Source organism: Embiotoca jacksoni, unplaced genomic scaffold (assembly GCF_022577435.1).
Source record: "Embiotoca jacksoni isolate LCO1_2020_lvr unplaced genomic scaffold, fEmbJac1.0.p SCAF_7, whole genome shotgun sequence".
NCBI lineage: Eukaryota > Metazoa > Chordata > Actinopteri > Embiotocidae > Embiotoca > Embiotoca jacksoni.
Window position 1 is genome coordinate 4,343,410 of NW_027185425.1, and position 25,744 is coordinate 4,369,153.

The 25,744-nt window shown below is 40.9% G+C and overlaps 2 protein-coding genes across 5 annotated transcripts in view; one reads left to right on the forward strand and one right to left on the reverse strand.

Annotated features, from left to right (window-relative positions):
- Positions 1-237: 237 nt before the first annotated feature.
- On the reverse strand, positions 238-6,443 carry LOC138214288 (transmembrane protein 42). Its single transcript, XM_069175770.1, has 3 exons — positions 6,107-6,443; positions 4,560-4,706; positions 238-4,253 (listed from the first exon to the last, which is right to left on the reverse strand). Exons 1-3 carry the CDS (start codon positions 6,281-6,283, stop codon positions 4,107-4,109), a joined length of 471 nt encoding a protein of 156 aa, XP_069031871.1. The 5' UTR covers positions 6,284-6,443; the 3' UTR covers positions 238-4,106.
- Positions 6,444-15,558: 9,115 nt separating this feature from the next.
- Positions 15,559-25,744, forward strand: part of LOC138214290 (oxysterol-binding protein-related protein 10) — a 72,167-nt gene continuing 61,981 nt past the window's right edge. For all 4 annotated transcript variants that reach the window (XM_069175773.1, XM_069175775.1, XM_069175774.1 and 1 more), the window contains exon 1: positions 15,559-16,076. In XM_069175773.1, coding sequence (XP_069031874.1) covers positions 15,805-16,076 — 272 coding nt within the window. In that variant the 5' untranslated portion in view covers positions 15,559-15,804. The remainder of the gene's footprint in view (positions 16,077-25,744) is intronic.

Below are 25,744 nucleotides of genomic sequence, written 5' to 3' on the forward strand. Positions count from 1 at the left end.
GAGCAGCTCGAGGCTGATGCTACTTCAGCCCCATTAACTACGGGAAGCACGCTCTTCATTAGACATTATTGTGTTTAAATGCAAAGAGGGGACATTGAGCTAAAAGAGTACAAAGTCCGTGCTTACTGCAGAAAAACACATTCACATCTAATCCAGTTTGATGGCTTCAGATGTACTGTGTTTGAACATCTTCTCACAACAACACAGAAATACCTTAGTGATGGAGACGAGAATGTATTTTTGTTTTTTTGTCAGATGAGATGTTTATTTAATAATTTAACAGGTTCTTCTCTCATTGGAGATTGCAATTTACACATCCGTTTAAGTGTATCCCAGTAACAGAATATATTTACACTTATACAAATGTTTGTTTCACATAAACTGTGGGACATTTTATTATTCATTTATATCAGCGCAAAGAGAGTCTCGCCATCTAATCGAACTATCTCGATTTGTGTTAAAAAGGTGAACAGCCTTCAGATTAAAGTGATGACTGAGCTGCATAATTTAGGAGCAGGAGTACAACAAACTAATGCAAAATCAGTCTATTATCTATTATTGGCGAGCTCCCTTCGTTTAATATTCAAACTCTTAACACTACACAAAGATTGTTCTCTTCTACCAATCAAAACTGTATTGATTTAAAATAAGTCCTGATAAATGTACAGTTGTTTTCTTGCAGCACAGCACATTAACTCATTTATGTGACACACGCCTCGTCAGGTCAAGATCTACACTATATTTCAGTGGTTTTCTAATCTCGCTCTACACCCACATCTACAGTTTATGTGCACACAGATAGAAGTACATCACACTCAATGCCATGCTGCTGTCACAGAGCTATAATTGTGGCTATTGCAGAAGCTCTGGTTATGTTTACAGTGAGTGGGTTCACAGGTAGATGGTTTCCCCTCATATCATGCTGTTAATTGGAGAAAAGCCAGGCACCAAAAAGTTTTTAAAAGCAAAAATTGCTGATAGTAAAGGTAGGTTCAAGGAATACGCCAACATTCATTTTTTTGCTGGAGTTAGATGAGAAAATGAATACAACCTGTACAGTATCTTAGCTTAGCATAGGCTCTGTCTGAAGAATCACCGCTAAAACTCACTAATTAACATGGTAAATGTTGTTAACAAGTTTAATGCCCCCCCAAAAAATTAAGTTTAAAAATGTCAAATTGTGGTTTTATGGCGAGGGTTGCCTGGCAACTGCTCCCAGCCATAACCCCCATTAAAACCCCAACTAGATGTAGGCTGCACAGCCAGTTAGCTGAGCAAAAAACAACAACCTGAAAAGATGTTGAAACCGTTTACTTTGCTCTGTCCAAAGGTAACATATTCCCCCGCCAGTATCTTTCAGGTTCACCAAATAACCTAGCTGTCAATCCACAAGTTACCTAGCAACCTCACAATGACAACAGGAATTCAGGAAGTCACTGCTCCTACCAAGACAATAGGCTGCTCCAGTACATAACCCTTCAAAACCAATCATTTATATTGTATACCTCAGTTTCTTTACGATTAATCGTACGATTAAATGATCAAGGTATAAATGTGTTCATTAGGGAGATTTCCAGGTGCTGGAAGGTGGATGTCGTTACCTTTGAACAGAGCCGGGCTGGTCGACAGCTTGCCGAGGTAACTGATCGCTGGAGTCGTGTTAATCTCCTCATCTAACTCTTGTCACAAAAAACGTACTATCCTTAAGAGTAATGCAACACACCCAGGAGCCCAACACGTGGAGGCACAAAACAAGTGAGTTCGCATCCGATGTCGCTGCGAGCGCAGCCCTGCTGTGAAACGTCGCTCTGCCGGCCTTTAAAATGAGAGCCGTATTTTATAATCACATTGTCACTGCGGTCACATTAATAGGGATGCATGTAAATCACTTGATACAAAATCTTGACAGCAGCAGTTGGAAGGACATCTGATAAATTTGTGCGTTGCTGCTGCGGGACAATTACAGACAGATATATTAGCTACCGTTACGCGTTTATATTATGATATGTATCCAGACGACAGCAAAGTGCTAAAACACCGTTCAATAAAGCAGCCTTTGATGTCATGTTCAGGCAAATCCCTGCATACTTATTTAGCTCATTTAGTCAGATAAGTAGCATATGTTGACATTTTCTATGCTCAATCAGTAATGCTCACAGCTCCCTCTCTGTTAAACACATCACTGTGTTATGAGGAAATATAATGGTATCGCACTGACAACTCTGGGGATGTGGTGGGGGAGGAGGAGGAGGAGGTTGATGAAGCCAGGTGTCTACGAAGCCCCGAGAAATGGTGAGTGATGGATTATTATTCACGATGTGCAACGGATTAATATGAGATCGCAAATGCAGGGCACACGGAGCTCAACAGGCAATCACAAGGCTGTAGGATGTCGCTGATGCTGGAGAGACAGCGGGGCCACTTTCAGTCCAGAGTTTAATGAATCAGTTGACGGGGGACGTCGCTCCGATGTGGACTGATGCTCCAGGATGCTTTGGTGTGATTTAATCTGAGTTCAGGCTTTGGTAGGAACATGCACACGTTTGGCGTGAAATTGAATAGCAGCTGCCTCCGGATGAAAACACACTCGTATGTTGAGGTTACGGTTCAAGCAATCAAGAAAGGCAAACAAAACGTGAGCCCTGGGCAGATAGCAAATTCTTACCAGGGATGAGCCTTTCAGCGCTACATTAGAAGGATTATTACTTGCTTCGGTTGAAACATTGCCTTGAGCATGCATGAAATGCAATGTCAGTGTTGGATGTTTACAGTGAGTGTCGTAGTAACTTAAGGAAAGGTGTTAAGTGAAGAAAGCTTTGGGGTTACAACACAGAATGCACAGGTTGACTGACGGTGGCATCACGCGCATGGACAGTGATGCTGTTTGTCCATTACTCGTGAACAAAACCCAAACACCGAGCTCAGATCAGTCTGCAACGATAGCTCCACGTTTAAAAAAAACAAATAAAAAAAATGCTTATTTTCTTTCTTGCAGAGGGTCAGATGAAAAGCTTCGGTCTCACGTTTATACAGTAAACATGAAGCGTTAGTGAGGAGGTGGTTATCTTAGCTCAGATAAAGACTGGAGACGAAGGGGGAAACAGCTAGACTTTACTCTGTTTGTCTCATTAGCACAAAAACCAAACAGTAAAAACAACAAGTTGTGTTTTTACTGGGGGGGGGGGGGGTCACTAACTTCTTGTAACCAGATTTTCGAAAGGAGGTCATTACTCCCTGCCAGGAAATAGTCCCTCACATACTCCCCCACAAAACCACAAATTATCATTTTTACATTTCTATTTTTGGACAAACTAAACAAACCACAGTGTTTGTTTTTTTTCCCTTTACAGAGCCAGGCTAACTACCCCTCCCATTTCCAGTCTTCATGCTAAGCTAAGATAAGCTAACTGACTGCCACGTCTGCCTTCATATTTACTGTCCGAGAGTGGAATTAATCTTCTCACCTCTATCTCAACAAGAAAGCAAATGGGCATTTTCCCCCAAATAGTAAGCTGTTCTTTTAAGTCTCTCCGCGTCTTTCCTGTTTGCTCATGAGTTGTTGTGCTATTGTTGACCGCATTTCCCAGAAGTAACATAAAGCTAATATAATTTTTGCTTCTTGGTAAGCCTGTGGACAAAAAAAAAAAAAAAAAAATCATTTAAGAGCCTCTGGGCAGCCGGACCCAGGCATCCATTTGCTTGTCTCCACAAGCCAGACTGTAGCTGTTCGATGGCCGGACTGGCTGAAAGCCAACATCTCCTCTGATTTTAGAACAGGACTAAACAAGGCTGCACCACAGCAGAGGCGGCAGGTGTTTTACAGTCAGCACGGCCACAAACTGCAACCCAAATGGTAAATGGGTACTGATTTCTTCTTTGATGTTAAGTAGATCAAACGGGGAATAATTTGCTGACATGACTGGAAGACAACAACAAATCCCTTTTGTTCCTTCACTATAGAGTATCTCCACGAGTTAAAAGAGCAAAATGCATGATATACAATTGCTCTTTTAGGATTTAATTATTCTTTGGCTATATGTAAAATCAGAGGAGATGCCAGCAAAAACACACCACGTACCACGGTCAGCTAGTGGAGACGAGACACATTATTCGTCCTTCTTGGCGTCTGCGTTCTGTTGTCCATCCTGCGGCGCAACCCTCTGCAGTACCAGCAGACCGGAGAAGGTCAGAGAGATGCCAACCCACCACAGTGTTATCTGGGCTTCCCCAAAGATCAGCTGGCCCAGAAAAGCCTGCAAGATTGCAGTTGATAGCAGAAAATCAATATGTGTATAAAATCAAACAGCTGATAAAAGATGCCTTGATGGGAAATATCCGAGAAGTTTAACAAGGAAGAAGCATAAACCCGGGCCGCAAGTTATTTCTGAATATAGCCCAGCCTATTTTCTAAAATGAATCAGCTTATATAAGGAAGAAAGGATGTAAGGTCAACCTGAAATTATGTTCACTCTCCACAGTCTGGTGTGAAGGACTTAGCTTGGAAGCAGTAAAACGACAAAAAAAAGAAAAAAAGAGGGACTACGAGAGAGGCTACTTACGGAAGATATGAAGTTGGAGGCAGTGGTGGTCACAGTGGTTTGGGTGGAGGATGAGGAATACCTGAGTGCTTTGGCAAGGAAGGTCCACATCACAGCGTTGCAGGTGAAAAGCAGCCCACCACACAGCAGCCTCAGAGGGATATGAAGCTGGAAAGCAAACACAGAAACTTAAAAAAAAAATCATCTCATGACAAACGGTGTTTGTTTTGCTTCTGCTCGAATGCACAAAATATAGTCTTACTGCATTTCACAGCCGGCGACAAAAACGTGCAAGGGTGATTCAGTTTGATAGCTGAGGGTTTACTGATGTATGATCTTTGTAAGAAGTAACTATGGTAATACAAAGAGGTAGAACAGAATGGGATTATATAAGTACACCATCACTAAAAGCAACAGCCTTGAATTACAGTGAGAAGAAGAAGAAGAAAAAAAGAAATCGGTAGAAAAACTGGTAATATCCTGGCAGAAAAATCAAGTTTTAAGAGATCAAATTTACTTCAACCTTAAAATAGAAAATTGTGTAAATTTACAGTGTACTTTCTGTACCATTCACAGACACTTCTGTCCATCCTTAAGCTTAAATGTCTGTAAAACTATAGCACATTCTCAGCAGCATTTGCTGAAATTTTCTTCACTACTTGTTAAATCCTTAACATAAAACATTTACGTTAAAAAATGTATTTGTTTATTTTATTTTTTTAGATCAGCATGGGAGAAAGGCTTCGCCAACTCTTAAAAACAACTCTGACATTATACCTCGATTGTAGTGATGGCTGACTTGCTTTTTGAATTTCTCACGCTTGACTGGGGTTCTTGCTCCCACAATGCAATGCCTATTAATAAAATATGTCTGAAACACCTGTGAAAAATGAATGCAGAAAGTTCCTTCATATTAACACAGCGCAATGCGCTGTATTTTTTACAGACTGTCAGGCAGGCTATCTGAAATCCCTCGTATATGATGGGTACAAACCTAGTTGTGCAAACAAAGAGGCATTTAAACTTGTAAATACTAATTTGTTCTTTTAATTGGCCTATATGCTTTTAAAACGGGGATCGCTGTTTGACGTTTGAGGCTCCTGACAGCTGCCTGCAGATGCTTCTGACATCACTGTGACGTATGCGGACAGTGTGAAGGTCATACACGAATCCTGACCCCCCCCCCCCCCTCTTTTAGATACCTGTCCTTTCTCCGCACCGTAACAGGACCACGCGGAGACAAGTTACACGATCGCAAACTAACGCGATAGCGCGCTCTCGTACGAGCTGCAATGTCCTTCAGCACGCGGACAAGGCACGAGAGCGCAGCAGCAGCAGCTGCGCGGGCTCCCCTGTGGTGATGATGGTGATGATGATGCTGCTGATGGTGCTGATGCTGAGGGAGTCAAGGAGGAGAGGCGAGGCGGGGATAACCCCCCTCCCCCCCCCCCCCTAACTTCCTCCGTGAGAAATCACCCCGCTTGCGGGCACGCACGTCGGCGCTGCATCATTCGCACAAGCCATCCTCACTGCGTTAATAATTCACTTCGACTGCGGCTATGCCTCACCCGGTCACAGGCGGTCGTTTCATCCGCTTGTCTAAATTTCCGCTGCTCTCCCCACGTCCGGAGTCCGGTTTCGCAGACTCCCTTCAGGTAGTCGGCTCCGAGGGACAGTTTGGCCGACGACGACGCCACGGCCCCGAGGAAACCCGCCAGCAGTGCATAGAAAACTCCCGGGAACATGATGATACTGATGACAGCCGCGGCGCATTCTTTTCTAATCCGTTTGTTGTTTTTTTGACATGTCTGCTGCTGCTGCTGCTGCTGCTGCTTCTGGTCCGGCTTGAGCTGCCTGCATAGTTGAGTGTCTCACTGAACACGTTTCCCTGCACTTTCTACCCACAGCCGTCCGGTGGCAGTCGCACAACACATGGTCAAACCCCCCCCCCCCCCCTGATGCATTCTGGGAGTTGTAGTTTTAACATGTTCTAACCTTGCGTGGATGAAGACAGCGCAAATTGTCTCCAAACATGCTGGGATCATAATGAACGACATTTATGATTTAGTTTAACAACATTAGGGTACAGTGTTTTGCCATTTATTCAGATTAAAACAGATTGAGATTAAGAAGAGTTTGTACATATTCTTCTGGGCGATTAAATTAGTACTGGGTGGAGTAGAGGACAATCAATACTAACGTCCTTCAGTGTGGGTGGGACACTCAGTAGGACTCCATTTGATCCAGACTCCGTGAGCCACAGACCTCTATTTCCCTTCAGCATACTGATGAGCTGCATGGAGGCTTATTACTTTAACCACATCAATTTAAATGGATGGGAGGAGTATGTGTACCTTGGTAGAGAGATGAGCCTGTCAGGGAGGAGGAACCAGAACAAGATGAAATTGTTCTCCTAATGAGAGGCAGAAAGTGGAGCCAGTGTCTCAAATATATGGGCCTGCAAGAAATAAAATAATAGCAAGAGTCAACAGACACAGACGTCCATCTCTTCATTAGAGTCGGTAGCTGAACATTTGGTTACAGACAGATGCACAGGAGAGTGGTGTCAGCATTGCAGTTGACTTTATTCATCTATTTTAAGTTTTTTATGAAGTCAAGCATGAATCAATGTCACATAGTACTACAGCATTTCAAACCCACCCTTTTGCGGGTATTGTCCCCATGGACCTTTACAAAACACAAGACTAAATAGCTTACAAACAAAACGGAACAACCCACCAACAACAATGAAATTACCATAATGAGTGCATTAATTTGCATGTGTGATGTCTGCCCTTGCAAATAACTGTGTACTGTAAACACATTTTTCTCCAAGACAGGAAGTTGTCCACCATAACAAAAAGAAAATCTCTAGAAAAATAATTACCCACATCAGAATGAATATTGAACTTCAGAAAACTGACCAACAGACAGGTGTTAAAGTTTTGTTTTATGTCTTCCTGTTACCCCTTTTGGAAATAATTCCCACTGACAGTAGGAAACACCGACATTCGCAATGATTATATTCAAGTGTCCCAGCTACGCCTGTGGCCAGTGTGCGCAATATCAGGACCTTAAAACCTAAAAAGGTACTGCAGATGTAAAATCAATCATCATTCACTTTGTTAGACCTATTTACAGGTGTGATTTTTGATCTGTGACATAGTTCAAACATGTTTACCCTGAAAAAGATAAGCTATTACTTTAGGCATGTCTATTCTGCTGTCTACAAAATGCAAATGTCACCTACTGTTGGCTTACCTATAATCCCTTTTATATAGTCTAATGCCAGAAAAGTCTGACTCTCAACTCAGTTTGGGGCAGTTCTGAAGTACTGTACTGTCTCGGCTTTGTCGTTGTCAGAATTTCTGAGTACTCCTGGGACAATTACATCACACCTTGACAGCCTTTTCTCAGCCAAGTATATTTCCTGTCCAGCAGATGTCTCTAGCGTGCTGTACAGACTCACATGCACTTCTACCACAACCTGCTGTGGATGTGCAGTAAATTATTGACTTGTAACCTGCATGTCGTCGGTTGAGGCAAAAATTTGTTTGAAATGCAACCTGTTTCTCCTGTCGAAGCTTTGATCACTTTTTTTTTTTACCACACCTCCGTATTGCTTTTCCATTTTGACATTTGTGAGCAGTTCAATTTTAATTAGTCCATAAATAAGCCATAATAGTATCATCACTGCTTTCAATGCGTGTGTGTGTGTGTCAAGTTAAGTTACGAAGTGATTTTAACTAAGGTGGAGATCAGAGTCCTTAAAGGAAGTTAGAGGCAGAAAAACAAGGAAAGTAATAAAACTTGGAGCTAAAACAAGCTCATAACAGTGCAGGGAGTTCGTAGGTGTTGTCTGCACATAATGTGGGTGTTTTCCTGTTGTCTGTGGAAGAGGATATTAGAGTAGTGAACAACAACATAGAAGTAAGGTGTCCTCTGCTCTTATCTCACCGAAACAAGCTTCAGGGGAATGATTGTCCTTGGTCTGTCACATTTTGACACTGTTATGTTTCTGGAGTGTCTGCTTAGCAAGAGAAGTCTGAATTCAAGTGGAACCATTAGCTGTTACCTTCTAACTCAGAGTTTCCAGCCTGAAGCTCCTCTTACAAACACAAGTGACAAGTTAGCGGACTAATTGGGGTCCTTCTGCTCCTGTACAATTGAACGATAATTGAGCCCATAAAGATCTGTAGTGACACTTTTGCTCAGCGGTCTGTCATTGCCTTCTTGTATCTTTGTCCACCCTTTGTGCTTCTAGGTCCTCCAAGGTGATCTAATAATGAAAAGAATGTCCATCTTCAAACTGTAGGGTTCATTAGTGTAATGACTTTAACTACAGTGTGACCTTCAACACTGTCACTTACTTGAAGACAAAAACATTAAAAACATTTTTTTTGGACAAAATTCAATCAGAATAAAAAGTTAACAAATGGACCTGTCTTCTCTTAACAACACATCTTCCCCTATTTTGCTTCAGCTCGAGTTTAACTTTCTTTGGCATGGAGCAGCCCAGGAGCATTGACAGCTGACCGGCTCCAGTTAAAATGTAACTTTTGACTGTTTCGGTAATGTGATTATTTATTTTTTAGCGCACACGCACACACGCACGCACACACACACACACACACACCACACACACACCAGCTACACAAAAATTACGTTGGCAAGGCCCCTACAATCAAGCATGTCGTGACATTGCCCACGCCAGCTATTCTAAAGAATATATTTGGCACTTTGTAGTGGAAATGACACATTGTACAGATGAAGGTAATTGCAGACTTGTCTTGACTTGTCTTCAAAACTTTCCACCATTAATGTCGCCGCTCAGCTGACCTATGACCCCATCACATCCCCAGACTGCTCCCACACGGCAAATTAGCACGCCTTGGCTTTCTTATCATGAAATACTTTACTGGCATGAATATGTACTCTATAACATGTATGGAGGTGAGTTTATGATTTTGTGGAGGCTCAAATGTTTTTGTTATTTGTGATTATTAACGGACCTTTATTCCTACACCTGTGTTCTGACCTTCAGTGGCGGTTCACAACAAAAAAAATCTGAAGAGAACAGCCCCCATTTTCATCTTTAGCTATCATACTCTCCAGCCCCATATGAATATGCAGGACTTTCAACCCAGCATGGAAAGAGGCAGCTAGCACAGACGTACAGTCAAGTACTCACCAACGGTCACACACCCCAGAAAATCCCTCTCCTCTGTTCTCAGTCACACACACACACACACACACACACACACACACACACACACACACACACACACACACACACACACACACACACACACACACACACAGACACACAGACACACAGCCAGTTGACCTTGTCAGCGTGCACGGTCAATAGCCCTCCTCCAGACCATCAGGTACTTATTGGCGAGGTTGCTGATCTTTGTGAATAATGCAGGCTGTTTTGCAAACATACGAAAGTTTTGGCAAGTCAAGCATCACCACATGTTATTTATACAAACTGCACTCAGTTACACAGCTCACTTTGGAATTAAATAAAACAGAACTACAGTTAAACCCAATAACATCATAATATGCCCTAACACCCCAATTTTAAGATTACATTGGAGTAAAACCAGCAGAGAACATTAAGGTCATTTACATGTCAAATAAGCCTCTTTTAGGAGACATTTTACGGCGCCGTCTTGGCGGCTAGCAGTTTGCAATGAGCAGATAAAATGTTCCCAAAACAAACAGTCAAAATGATCTCAGTTCCCATGGCTGCCAGGAATAAATAGATCAGGTGAAATGCTAATCTAGTCCAGCTGTTCTCTGTACATGCAATGTCAGCTGAGCAGAGAAACAAAACAAGGGTGGTGCTTTCTTTACATTATTATCCAATTTCGATTTGGACTGTTAGTCTGCTGGAAGAGAGGAGATATATGTAGATTATGTGTGTGTATTGGCACACAAAATGATTGGCAGTGCAGAAATCTGTGGGACCAGGACAGACATCCTCACACAGCCAAATGCTGATAAGATTTCTGGAGAAATACACCAGTCCTTATTCAAATTCTCACACCCACTCACAGAACAAATTCTGCTACTCAGGAGTTTTCCCAATAACCTTTCAAAGTGTTCACTGACCAAGCAAAGATCTTTTGCTCCGAAATACTGTATCAGTGAACAAAACTCTTCGTCCTGCCTCTCACTAGTCACCTTTGAGATGCCAGGATCCATTAAAGTCTATGAAATATGTCGGCAAAATCAAGACATTCGAACCAAGAGGTGAGAAAGCGTGCTGAGGGAGGACTTCTTCACACAACTTTATCTTTAAAGCCAAGTCTCAGGCCTTTCTTTTCTGAGTCTTGCGATCAATCATGATTGTTTTCTGAAAGGCTGTCAGATACAGTATCCAAATGCCAATGGACGGCAGCACACTTTGATCAAGTGCAGTTCTGCTTGCTTAGAGTTTGCTGCCACATCCTGAAATAATCGAAATTAAACTACTTCTTTGAGCACTTTATGGTCCAAAAAATGTGCAGACACTTGAATATGACACCCATACCTGTGAGTGTTGATCATCTCCGTCCAAAAGCGCAAGTCTTTCAAAAGAACTTTTCTCCCTTTCAGCCACAACGGGTTTAGTGTGGTTAGCTCCTAATTCAAGTCCTGGCTTGGAGTTGATGTTCCAGTTCATCTCAGAGGTGGCGAAAGCAGCTGAGGTCAGGGGAGTGAGCAGACCAGTCAAGCTCCTTCATACCACACATGGAGAAACATTTCTTTATGGACCTGGCTTTGAGTCACAGTCATGCTGAAACAGCAGTTACAATCAAACTTGAGGTTAAGATGTTAATGTTGAATCAAACTGAAGCTGCTCCTCTAAAAATGATCCAAAAAAATGTAGTGTTTGTAATTTAAAACGTTAAACTAAAGCTTTCATAATCCGTTTGATAAACACTGCCATCTACGTACGAATAACAATTATCATTCCTAGTTCCTAAAAAGCTCAGATTTAAAAGATGTGAAAGCCTATGGCGTTCTCCTCATCTGTGCTCGGTACACAAAGCTTACACTCATAAAACATACTGGACTTTGAAATCAAGCGTCCTGGAGTAGAGCACAGAGTGGAAGTGGAAGTTAGCTTCGCTTTAGCTGAATGGTGTGATGATGTTGAACTTTAGGGCTCTGACTTGTGTCTATGTCTGTTTCAAGACAAAGCAAACATATTACTACTATAAAGGTACTGATAAACCTCTGAGTTTTTCAGATTGTAGATCACTTGTGCGCTTCAGATGCAATGGAGTCACGATAAAGTAGTCAGCTAAAGTTACTACCGTTAACCATTAACCAAGACTATAAAGTCTCTTCTCATCACACAGCGGTAAAGGGCAAAGGTGAACACATTATCCCGTTACATGTAGTATTTACCCCAAATCTCTAAGAAAAACTAGACACCGAGCTCACTGCTAACAACACAATAACCAAATTCCCTCCAACAATTCTTGCAAGGTATCCTGGGGCGAGGAGTAAAGTGGCCTAATATACGTGATACATTCCTATCTCCATAATATACAAATTGAAATTCATAACGACATGTGAGACAAGCCTGCCATGACCTCTCATAATGAAATGCAGCTGACCCGAGCTTGACTCAATGCAGCTTTTAACGAACCATTGACTGTCTGTTACCCAGGGATTTTATTTTTTACCCTTCTGTATTGATCTTTCCTTTGAGGCTGCCTCAGCTGACAAGCAGCAGGAATCTATCAGTGCTCTGCTAAGCGTCCTGTGGAGATTCATTGGGGCTTGCCTTCGATTTCTCAGCTCAATCTCAGCCTCTTCTTAATAGCCTACAATGCTCATCGGCCTGGTCTTCATTAGCGTGTCCCTTTCATCTCGGTCATCGCGGTTGTGATTGTGGAGGGCATGTGTGAATGGGTTATGTAATACTCTGAGTAAAAGAAATACGAGCGTCCCTTTGTCCAGTAATGCCAAGCAGTTGATGTTTCTAGGTGTCAGACCTTCTCCAGTCTGCTTCTTGGAAAAAAAAAATCAATTGTTTGCTCAAATGATTCAGTAGTCTTTTTTTTTTTTTTTTTTTTTCCTATACAGGGAACATGATAAAGGCTTCAACTTTTCAACAAAATCTGATACTGTGTGTTGTATTTTATGTTGTTTGGTCAATAAACCAAACCAAAAAGTTTGTTGCTAATTCACGTTGTCACTAGTTTCTTCTTCTTGGCCATGTTGACCGCGTGGCTCTGGGGATAGATGTCTGTTGGTCGGTCCGCCCATCATGTTGGTTTGCACTGAAATATCTTAAGAGCTAATGGATTCAATTGCTATCAAATTTGGCATTAATGACTATCAATTTGTTTGATGTTGACATTTGTGACTTTGACTTTTGTGACTTTGACCGTCTTGGATGGATTGCCATGAAATATGGGTCAAACATTTCTATCTACCTCAGAGGGACATCTAATAGTTCTGATGATTCTCACATCCCACAGTTTATGTCTTAACACTCATAGAAATTATATAATTTACTTTTAGTGTTAATGCAAAATGTTTTTGCATGCCAGCATACTAAACTAAGATGGGGAAAATGGTAAACATTACTTGATAAATATCTGCATGTTAGCATTGTCGTTGTAATGTTAGCGTGCTGACGTTAGCATTTGTGCAGCTGCCAGCGTACGGCTGTAGATCGACTGTCGAAACAACAACGACAATGATGGAAATTTTGTTGAGCATGTGTGATGAAAAGGTCAACAAAATTAACCAAAATGGCACGTTTGTTCCTTTTCAAAATACTTCACAACGTACCCATGGCCTTCCACCTATAGATGATGCAATGTTGTAGCAATGCTTTTAGCAGGAAGGTTTTTTTCTTTGTTCCCAGAATGTTCTTCTTAAAAGCAGGATAACGTTCTCTAAAAACGTTAATGCCCTGTGGAGTTTAGTGTCATAAAACAAGTCTGGAACCTGCACAGTTACGCCCATGTTTAACAACCTCTTAACAGTCTTGTTCCCTGCATTCATTGGTGAATTCATTCTTGCAGTCGCTGCATATTCATATCAGTGCATGCGTGTCCTTTGCACAAGAACACAAAAAAACAGGGATCCACTTATGAAAAGCTCCTCTGTTGCGTTATTAGAGATGAAAGACTATGTGGTCTGGATTCTCAAACCATTTTTCAAGTAATTAATTTCAAGAAAGAATCATTCTTCCTGGAGCTTTAGGGGCCTGTGGAGGTCTGAGAGGCAATCGCCCAGGTGAACCAGATAATAATGCAGCCTTGACTCTGCAAGACATTGCTGTGTGCTGTTCCTTATATCTTTTACTACAGAAGCTATACACTTAAATAGGTTCGAAGTCCAGAGGGGAACATGTTTTCTCCACACTGACATCTAAAAGATGACTCAACTGAGAATTGTGTTTTAACTTTCAGAAAAAATATATCATAAGCAATTAAATGTACCTTGAAACTGCTCAGCTGTGTAACCTGATGCAGCTACTGCAAAGAGAAAGGCCTATTTGTGTTTCTCTCTGATGGACTCTCCTTTGATAAGACACGTGAAAAATGAAGGTTTCATATGCAGCCACAGAAGAAGTTTATTATGATCGGGATTACGGGGAATCAAACCAGCATGGTCACCCAGGTGCATTTGAAACAGATTAGTCTCTGTAATTTAGCTTTAATGTTCTTTTTGATATATATATGCGGTATTTGTTGGTGAATTTGGGTCATTTTCTGGACTTGTTATGATTACAATATTAGTATTTTTGCTACAGTGTGTTTAATATTTTAATAGTGATTTTTTTTTGTTCATGTTGTGGCATATTTGTTATCGTTCAATAAAATTCCTATTCCTGAATTGAGTTAAACTACTACACGTTGCTTTTTATTTTCTTGTAAAAACTGGACACTGTCAGTACCCGGATGATGCACTCAAAACCGCCTGAAGTTTTTATTTTAAATGCTGGACATTTTCCACATTCAACGGTCACCATCTTGGCTACATAGCGGAAAGAGAGGGATTGCAGGTATACAGATTTTTTTTTCCAATTAAAGCGTCAGAGGATGCTGCAGCTGTTGCACAACAACACACAAAATATTACACCAAATACCACCATATTGCTGTTGGATAGAAACCATGAGTATGTTTATTGTGTGCATTCAACAGAGAGCATGAAAACACTTTAATTTGTGGGTAAAATAATAAAAGCCAGCAGATCTGTTGGCAGTTGCTGCATTCAAATGTTACGGTTATTTCCTGTAAATAGGGAATGGCAGTGTGCGGTTTGAGACAACACTACCCTGTCGAAATTTAAGTACTACACAAATAATTGTACTAACATGTAAAAGAGTAGGCTATATATCAGTGTACTAAGAGGAAGTACGCTATTTGGAACACAGTTTGTACGCGCTCTTTCAGATTAATTTTTTTCAGATTTTAGGAAGTGTTTAAAAAAAAAAAAATTGCCTCGACAACACATAAAAGCCAGCTAATGCTGACTCATTTGCAGTTCCTGCATTTGTTCAATGAGCACCATCTCTTGTCACGTAAAAGAATAAATGAGGTCAATGTAAGTTTGGTCCTCAACAGTTCAAGCTGAATGCATTTTACTATATGGTATGGTAGGCTATTCTGCCATAAAATTGTATGATTGTCCCCATAAAACTCCAATATTTGTTCATAAGATACAAATGACCTAGAGACCTTTTTTTGTAATTGCATTTCCTCTCCTATAATATTCCCTTCATGCTGCAGTTATTGTCTCTAAAAAAATATGATTAAAAGTCGTGTGTAGCCTCTCAGCTCCAAACATGACTCATCGGAGGCTTTTCCAGTCTTTTTTGGGGTTTCTTTTTCCTTTTTTTGGTATGATGATGTGTATGATAGGATTGCATTGTAATATCCGGGGGCAGGTCCAGAGTGAAGGGGGAGTGTCTCCGCTCTGCTCTCCTTCCTACCACGAAAACGCTGGAGGAAACCCACATTGCCACACAGACGTGCACTGCAGTGGAGCGAGCAAGACTCAAAAACCACCGGGGAATATGTCAGCTTTCTCACGCACCGAGGGACGCTCAAAACAGCGGCGCAGTGCAGTCAATGCATACCCACTGCCTCTGTTTTAGTTTGGCAGAAACACATCGCCCTCTTTACCACTTATGCTCTGCTGAAATCTATCCTGCTGCTGCTGCTGCTTCTGGTCCATCCCTATCCCCTCCTCCCTTCTCGTCCTGCTCCTCCTCCTCCTGCTCTCCGCCGTCCCGTCGCCAGGATGGACAAGACGCTCTGCAGTCCGCATCCCGGGACCAACAAAACCAACTCTCCCTCCTCGGATCTCCGCGAAGGCTCATCGTCGAAGAAGCCCGGCGGGCGGACAGGGTCGCAGAGCCCCGGCTCCGGCTCCCAGGGCGGCTCAACCGGAGCAGGAGGCAGCCGGGGAAGTGTGCTGGGGAACAGCATGAATTTGCCGCTGCAGGCGCGCAAGAAGCAGCTGGAAGGAGTGCTGAGCAAATACACCAACCTGATCCAAGGCTGGCAGAACAGGTAAGCACATGGATGGAGGTGGATGGAGAGAGGGTGGAAGATGGGGGAAGATGTTGGTGGTGGGGATGCGGGTGGGGTGGGGGGCTGCTTCTGAAATGATTTACTTTCGGTTCAGGTGTCACCTCAGGCTTCGTGCTGTTATTTGACCCGTCCACGTTGCACTTTTACCACCACGTCACTGTGAGGGGGAGGAGGAGTAAAATGGGGGTGAGGGGGTTTAAATCACACAAGCTTGTAGGCCTGCTGATGAACTATTTTATTCACCTTTATAAGGCAGACACACACTAATAACTGCAAAACAGGTTTATACAACATAACAGTCTGCAATAAATTCGTGTAAATATTTAAATTATCACTTCTGTCCACCTATCAGAGAATTATTGACTAACTCTTCATTTTTTAAGATGCAGTCAGTAGAAATGTTACATTTAGAGTTAAAACAGCAAGTAATTTAGTACTAAATCAGTTATTAAAATAATTTCTTAAAGTGAATAAAGTGCTAAAAACTATAGATACATTCGATAATTGTTGGTTGTCTTGGTCCTCTAAAATAGTAAACTAAATATATTTGGCTTGTGGAGTGTCATAACTTGGACACTGGGAAGTTGTGACGGGTAATTTTCACTATTTTGGAATATTTTATTGACCAAACACTTAATTAATCAAGAAAAAAAAAGTGTAATCAGAAGTTCAGAAGGAAAAATTGATTCACGGTGAATGATCAAACTTGGAAATGGCTAAAGCAACTAAACTGATTAATCAGTTCATTGTTGCTGATTAAATTTATCCTTCTTTGCTAAATAAATAAATAAAGTAGTTGATTAATTGCTGCAGCACTAAATTGTTGTTCAAAATATCTTAACCTGAGTAAAAGCATCCTGATAAAAGATGGTTGTTTGTGTGAAAAAAATGAACATCAGCAGTTACATTGTGTTTTACTTATTTTTTTTATAGTTCAGAACGGTTTTGTTTGCTTGATTAATGTGGCCAATAAAATATCAGAAACTATTCTAAAAAGTGAAGATCACAGTTTTCAAAAGCTCAAGGTGGACTAAACAAAACTCTTGTTGACATTTACAAACAAAAAAAGACATTCTGCAAAGTGTCAGATGAGACCAAGACAAAGTGTTTGGTTTGAAAAGGTAAATGAACTTCAGTTTTCTGAGCATATGTGAACACTGGCCTGTCACAGGTTGTTGCATCTGCTGATATGCCTTGTTGCTTTGTTTTATTGATTTAAAACATATTGATATGACTCCTATATCTTGTTTTTATCTGATACTCTGCTGCTCCTGAAGCACCACAGCTGCTCTTGTAATGAAGTACAGAATATCTCAGCTACAACAATCGAGATCACAGCAGTGCATTATTGTGCAACTGTACCTCATGCAGCATTTATGGCTTCACTCCCTGCCTCGTCCGATTTACTCGACTCAAACATCGACGAATACCGAGACATTTTTATGTGAAGCTATGAGTGAATTTCCTAATTCTAAAGTACTGCTCAGGTCTGCACTTGTTGTGAGCCACATATGAAACATCTGGTTGTTTTTTTCTTTCTTTTTTCTTCTTTATAGAAGAATAGAAATCCTTTTTTTGTGTGAATCTCCTGCCGAACAGTTAACATGAATTATGCAGGATTTCCATTGTGCAGCTTTAGTGTGATTAGGCATTAAAATTAGACTTTTTAAAAAAAATTTTTTTTTAACCAACACAGAAAGTAGTGCATCCAATTGTGTAGCAGTGCTGCAGAAAAGAAGGAAGCTCGGGCTGTATGGTAGTGTGTGTGATCTGGGCTAGAAGCCAGTGTATGTGAGAGGGGTTGGGTGTAGGGAGGCGGAGGTGGAGAGAAAGAATGGCTGCTCCCTGCACTCCCATTAAACTGACATACAGATGATGCACTGAACTGCGTCTTGATACGCACCCACAGGAATACCTGGGAATAAAAAAGAGACACGATCATTCCAGGGAGATAAAAGTGAGTTAGTACTGATTAAAAGAAATCTCATTAGTTGTGATGTTCTTGTGAGATTTGTCATCTGTCGCCTGTGAATATACACACAAACGCTGTATGTGAACAAATATGACAGTGTATCATGAGCAGGGATGTATGGATTTTAAAGATGAGCTGATATCAGGAAGGGGATTACCAGATCAGTTTGTTCTTTGGAGTGGTGCTACCGGTCCTGTTTCAATTTTAAAGCACCTCAAGGTGAAGGTCCGGCTTTCAGGGAGAGCTTCCTTTCAGTCCACTGACCTGAGTCAGCACCATGGCCTCGAGCCCAGTTGATGTGTGGACACAGATAGCGAGAAGTGACTAAAACACCCTGAAAATGTAGCTTGAAACTGAGAAGCCTTTTAGTGGCAATCAGATCAGATAAGTTGTCTCTCGTGAGCTCACGAGTGCAGATTTGCCACATTAGTAACCTACTGACAGCGCTGATAGTCACTACTGGTACCACTACATCTGCTGTTAACTCTACTCTTGATGACAAAATGTAAAACATGGCAGCATTTGAATACAATTTTAGAGATGTTTCTTTACGTCTTTGGAAGGAAGAAAAAGCTTTACTAATTAGATTTTTGCTTTGCGCTGGATGTTTCACTGTATGGATGTGACTAATCAAAGCTGTGATGTTTATCTGTACATGAAATTAGGTTAAAACCATATAAGTGAGTTAGGGTAATTCCTGGAATCATTTTATTATTGAGCTGTGCATAATGTATTGTTCAAGGCCGTTGTGTCCCTCACAAATCCAGGGAAATCTTGGACAGGTCAAAGAATGACCATAAGGTGGATAATATGTTATTTGAGGGTCAGAATTGAAGCAGCGGAGTTTGTTTTGTTTAATAGCTAATAAAATAAAACTCCTTTAAGGCCAGCAATTATTACTGCAGGTCTAATGATTATTGCTTTATTTTCTTCTTTTTTTTTTTCACAAAATGAATGTAGAATATTTCCAGTATCAGTCTATATCCACTCTACATCAGATTCCTAAACTATTCAACATGCTGTAATTTGGAAATGAAAGCAAAGTTTTGTTCAAATATTTTCACAGATTCTGACATGCTATAATCCATGATTCTTTGAGCTCAAAAAGGTTTTGCTGCCACATAAGATGTCTTAATAAATATATATTAGGTTTTCAATGGAGGTGGACACGGAAATGTAAAACAGCTTGAACTGGATTTTAGAACAAACATTGTTAAGAGTAGAAAGTGACAGCTTTTGTTTCAGCCAGGTCAGAGTTCAAAAAGACACATTGTTCTAAACCCATGAGAGGTAGAAGAGAAGAATCTAGACAATCTGTATTTTCCCATGTTGTTTTTAATGTTTGCTATACTCACAGTTGTTATGTGTAAGTGCCCACGGCTTTTAAATATAGATATATTTGAAGCTGGCGAGGCCGTGCTCCGCTGGAAGATGGTCTTGGACTAATTATGGTTGTCAGTCACGTTCAAGTCTTCTTCACGTGGATGAACACGTTATGTTCGGCAGCCTGTGTCGTGGTGGGCAGCGGACCTGAGTGGAGCTAATTCTGCCACTGTGTGGGCGGCCATGTGTCAGCGTGAAGTGCTGTTATGTTGTGGAGATGCTCCGTGTGGAGAAAATGTGCTAGGTTGCCATTTTTGGTTTCTATATGTACGTATGCAGTGCAGGCTATACTTGTGAAGACCCTAATTAATAATCTAAGCCATAAAAACCTAAACTTTAAAGTTGCTATGTGTTACCCCACACTCCAAACAAACAAGAGGCAGCATATTTACAGAAAGTTAGGGTGTCCACCCTTATTGCACAAAACAAACTTTCCCCTTCCCCCCAAACGCATCGTCCCACCCTCACCACCACACTAACAGAATTATTATTCACAGAATAAAGGTCACCGTTTACAGTAAATCTGCATTTTGCCAGTTAGCATGGACCCCTTTTGACTCACCAGTCTATAAAGAAACATTCAGCGAGTTCAGCATGAAAACTCCAATCTTTTACTCACCAAGAGCTGTCTCGGTGCTGTAAACCAACGTCAGTGTTCATTTTTATTTTGCTTGTCTTTCCATCACTTCTTTTCTTTGCCCCCGAAACATTGTTTCTTCCCGGGAGCAGGTGGTGGTGATGCTGGTCACTTTAACTTCAGCCGTCGTTATGTTTACGGTTGGATTCAGTGGTTACCTGTTGTTAAATGTTTTGACCAGGGTCAGAACCTTCAATATGGTGTACAAGAGGTTGGAAAACAATACTTCGTCTTCCTCTCATGTTGCAGACTGGACACCTCAATGACTCGCTATCGCCTCTTGAGGTACAAAGTGGTATTATGAGACGGGATGGGCTAACTGATTTGCATGCTGACTTCAGTACATATCTCTGCAACACAAGCGCAGACAATCTTTGTCTTAACTTAAAAACTATTACATGTATTTCTTTACATTCTTTTGATAATTTTAGTTCTTTAAAAGTAAAAAAAAATACAATGTAAGAGATAATTGCACATATCTTTGTAGTTGCGTTGGAAAGTGTCACTTCAGTCTTGAGAGAGAAAGAGGGGCTCACGACTGTTGCTCAGCATCACTATTTATTTATCACTAATGTTTCATTCCTCCTGAATCTCCTACAACAATGAATGCTGTAAACTAAAATAGTTACATAAAGCCCGCCTTACATGTAAAAACATTGGTCTTATGTTCATAGTTTTGACTGTCATCTCTGTTATACATGATAACATTATACTCACCAAGTCCAGTGTGACTTGAAGCTTTTTCTATAAACAATAATGGAAAAGTAAGTGACACACAACAGGCTAACAAAAAAGGGATTGAAAGTTGAACAGTGTAACATGCAACCATGTGCAAATGAGTTTAAAATGTGCTTGAAGTTAAAAATCTAGTCCAAGATAAAATAATGTAAGCAAAAACAATAAGCCATTTTGCTATTATTTTGGATTCGTCTATTCTGTCTAAACACGACCTAAAAGCAGATTTTAACCTTCAAACGAGTCTTTGAAGGAGTAAGGAACCACTCATATTTCAAGGTTGAAAAGATTGATCTGCAATTAAATGAACACGCACACGCACACACTGTTGCTGTGTATGAGAACTCATCTGCTTAATGCTGCACTAGAAGACGTAAGAGTCCATCTCGGGATTAATAGTTTGATATTATACAGTCTCGAGGCTCCCAGACTGAACAATCAGGCGGCCCGAGTATCATTCACACACTCACACACACACTCGCAGCATGTTTAGCATGTCTGCAGTGATAAGAAAATAGTCCTGCTAAGCCTTGGGTCTTTTTTCTTTCTTTTTCTTTTACAGACAAAGATGATGTCTGGTGAGATTCACCTGCTGGAGCTGTTAGTGTGGTAATTCTACACTGATGGTAGTTAATGCTGTTTTTCTTGTTTAATTGGAGCACAGGCTTTTGATTGTGCATGGTGGTGCAAAACTGGTTTCCAGGGTGATGATGGCGGAGATAGACTTAGTTTAAAAAAAAAACCTAAAGCATGAAGAAAGACCTCTGATTCAGATGTATTTAAATGAGGTCTAGCATTTGACTTTTCATGCAGCAGATTTTGCTCTGTTGTTAGTTCATATTCTGGGTTTCAGTTACTCTTGCGACCCTCGTGCAGATATAGCAACATTTCTATGCAGATCACAGAATACAAAACATTTATAGCTCTCTCAGTCTACTTTTTAGACATCGCATTGTATGATATGAGGCTGCGAGCGTTGTTGCAAGTGTAGATCCTAAATCTATGTCTTCTTACTGTCAGCGGTCAGCAGGGTGGGGAGCACATCGTGAGGGATGAATCATTTCTTTGCAGATCTGCTCAGTGGAAAGGAGCACCGCTGTGCTTCTTTGATCAAAACTGTGAGTCGGGGTAGTGCAGCTCTGGTGGGTGTCTCTGTGGCAGAGAAGAGGAAGACAATTTGGGGCGTTAGCTTGGCTTCATGTTGAGGTTTTTTGGTCTTTTTCTTCCCTGTTTTAGGGGCTCAGCTCATTTGTGTTTACTGTTTTGATGCTGTCTTCACTGTAGTTTGACTCAAGCTGGAAAAAGGGTTTGATAGATACAGTTATAACTCCACTTACATATTTTTTCTGAACTTTTAATTATATCCCATTGTCCTCATCAACAGATTTAATTATGGTTTAAAGCTTCAGAATAAGTGAGTAAGTGGACCGTGTTTCAAAACATTTTTGTCAGCTCTCTTTTCTACTGGCGGGCTCGTATGTGAAGAAGTTTGATCAAAGCTGAATGAACTTATACGTGATCTTTTTCTAATGTTAATAGTGATTCAAATAATATATCGAAAAGTCATGTTATTGACATGGAATATGTTACAGCGTTGGCTGTATATACAGAACGATTGATAACAGGATGTTAACTCACGGTTTGTTTAGTTTCTATTTGTTGGATTTTGATCTTTTGTTCAGCTAATTACTGTGGATTTTTTTTTTTAACCTTTGTTCTCATTCTTTAGATTAATCTGATTTTAGAAAAATCTCTTCAACAGCTTCCAATTGGTTCTTTCAAAGTGTTTCCATGGTTATTCAACTGATTTCATTGCCTGTGTTTATAGGAGATAATGAGTTCATTACAGCGATTTCACAACAAGACATTCATCATTCATTAATTTCTCTCTCTGTGTATATCTAGGATTTACGACATCCCATTCAGACTTTTTGAAGGCGACACAAACCGTTAATCTACCGACCAGCTGAGGTTGATGTTGGTGCTTTTATGTAAAGAGTGACTCTGATGTTTATTCGGACTTGAGACAACACACTAAACCGACATTACGTTATCATTAAGGGGTGCATGTCTGAAAAAGGTTGATTTTGGCTAGTGCTTCTTCAGCAAGAAATAACAGAGAGGCGAAGTGAATGAGTGGCTGCTGAAGAAGTCAAGGATGCAGCAAGTCTCAAATCTTGTCTGGAGGTGGAGGAGATCAAACCTGAGTTTAAAGTCAGGAAATGTTAGACACAATTTTGGCCTGAAACAGTTCTATAATGAGATGCTCCTGTTGCTCTGTGTCTGCTGGATGTCTGAATATCTTGGCTCATGGAGTGGTTAAAGAATGGTACACATGATAGCATGGGATTGTAAAATGTTGTATATAACCTACACATTTTATTACCGGACAAATATCACCCACATTGCCTGCCAATGACTGGTGTGATTTACTACTTCTTACTGCTCTGACGTCCCTCTGAGCATTTTTGAGAATTAACTGCCAAAAGAACAGCGAGGAGATGCAAATTCTGCTGACAAGTTTCTGTTGATGTGGACACGTGTTTGACTAAGCTCTTTTTAAAGTGTAATTATTGTTGCGGTGGTGATTTTTATGAATGATAGCAGCAAAAAGTGGATCAGTATTAGGAAGCTGTTCTTCTTTTTATGATTTATGGATACATTTAAAATAGTCTGCAGACATCTCAGTGATATTTCAGAAAATTCTCCAATAAATATTGATTATTTACATTATGTATTGCCTAAATTCCTAAAAGTCTTGGATAACTTTTTGCTCAGACCAAAAGCAGCCTTAAAACAACGTAAGGTCCAGTTTGAGAAACAGAGCCAAGACTCTGAAAGTTTATCAGACACCAAAACACTGCACATTGGTTTGTGTGAATTTATAAAGCCTGCAGTCGTGTGCTTATGTTACAAAGTAATCCACCAGGAATGTGCTCAAGCATGTATGTGACCTGGCATCCCAGTGCCTTGCCCGATGATGTTACACTGAGCCAGGTTTAACTTTTGTTCAACTTTTTTGTGCTAGGCGACCTTGCGTTTTCCACCCTCATGGTGCCACAATAGTCCCATTCAAATAAATGGGAGGGCTGATTTGAACACCACTTTATAGCTTTCCCACTGTATAATATTCTAATCTTACAGGCCGGATTATCTCCGCCATTTTTTTTTTAACAGTCAAGGAGTTCTCGTGACGAGAGGCTGAATATGAAGCCCGAGGTTTTCTATCCGGCACCATCCATCATGTTAAAGGTCTGCATTGTGGTTCAGCTGCAAAGGCAGAACTTGCCCAGAAGGGTCAATGATAAAAGCCTCCATTCTGCTGACTGAACAGGCAGCAGGCGGGAATGAGACCTCATACACTGTATGTGTGCTGTACTTACAGTGAGTGAGGAAGAGAAACAGAGGGCTGGATAGAAACTGACGCAGGCAGATTGTTCCCTCGTTGGCTGTGGTCGACATAAATCGACTGATGGAGGGGGGCAAGACCGGGAGTGGGGATACATTTCCAGACAGTAGTGTTCACTGCATCCTCTGTGGGGTCTGAGGAAGGTTCATGGGAAAAGTAATAGTTGAAGACTGAAGTCTTTCATGATGATCTTCGTCATGAAGGAAATCATAATTTAGAAAATTGTGTCCAGTGTTAATGCAGTGATATTTTAAATGAGCTGTTCATCTATTAAGAAATAAATACTGAAACCTTTGCCCCCCTTTTTACTCCAAACTTGAAAGGCCTCCCTCCTCTTAATGTGTTTTGCTTGTAACTTAGCTTGCTTGATTTCCCATTTAACTACTGAAACTCTCAGTTCCCACCATTAATCTGAATTAAACTGATTTAAATGGGGTGAAGTACAAATGAGTATTTTGATTATTTCTTAAAAGTTGTCTGGAGGGTCTTTTTCAAATCTGTTTACCTCAGCAGGAACATCTTCCAGCGTCTGTGTTTCACGGCCTGGTGTCCTGATGTCCCGCCTCCTACCTTACAGTGATGTTGGTGTTGGCTTCAGTTCATTTAGATCTAGGAAAAACAAGCACAGACAGCATTAAAACGAAACTAAATCCAGCAGGAAGGTTATGTTTCATTATCCATCACAGTCTCAACACAAAGGTGCTCTTTGCGTTCATCAGCCGCTCTCATGCATTCATATCTCTCCCCTCCTCTACTCTGCTGGCGTTGGCCCGCCGACGGGCTGTTATTAGAAGACCCACCTCCTTGAAAGTGTGCAACCAATCAGAAAAGATAAATCACAACCGTGACAGCCGGTGTTTCTCCATCTCAAGGATGTGTCCTTGGTAAGTTGCAACCTCCTGGATGCTCAGTCATTAAATCCTGCTAAGGACTGTTCCGATGTCTCGGATCCTTCGAAATTGGAACAAGGACAGAGTCCTTTGTTCAGAGAATTTTCAAGAATGCATCATATTTATTCTTGGTGTCCTTAAAGCACACATATGCCTGAGCACATGTACAAGGGCTGGACGTGTTCAATGATGTACACCTAAAAATGGATCAGTCACATTGACCAATACCCAATCCGCTTATTAAAATCAGTATTAACACTGGTACCAATCTGGCCTCTCAGATTTAATCAAACAATGGCTGGTCGAACATTTATATACAATTATATTTGAATTCGGGACATTTTAGTTTTGCAGTGAAATTTGTCAGTGTTTTCTGACATTTCATGTACAATGTAAGTTTACTGAGCCAAAACATAAGACCTGTTTTTCTTCAGGCACTGGATCTGTTGAGATCTATGAGATTGATCTAACAATATACACTTGAAGGTGTGATAGATATTTTTACAGTTTGATTGGTTGTTGGAGAGACTATTTGTCAGATAAAAGTCTTTGTTTGCAGGACACACCGCAATAACATGTTTCCAGAGGCAAGCAATATCTGTTGATTGCAGAAGAAAAGAA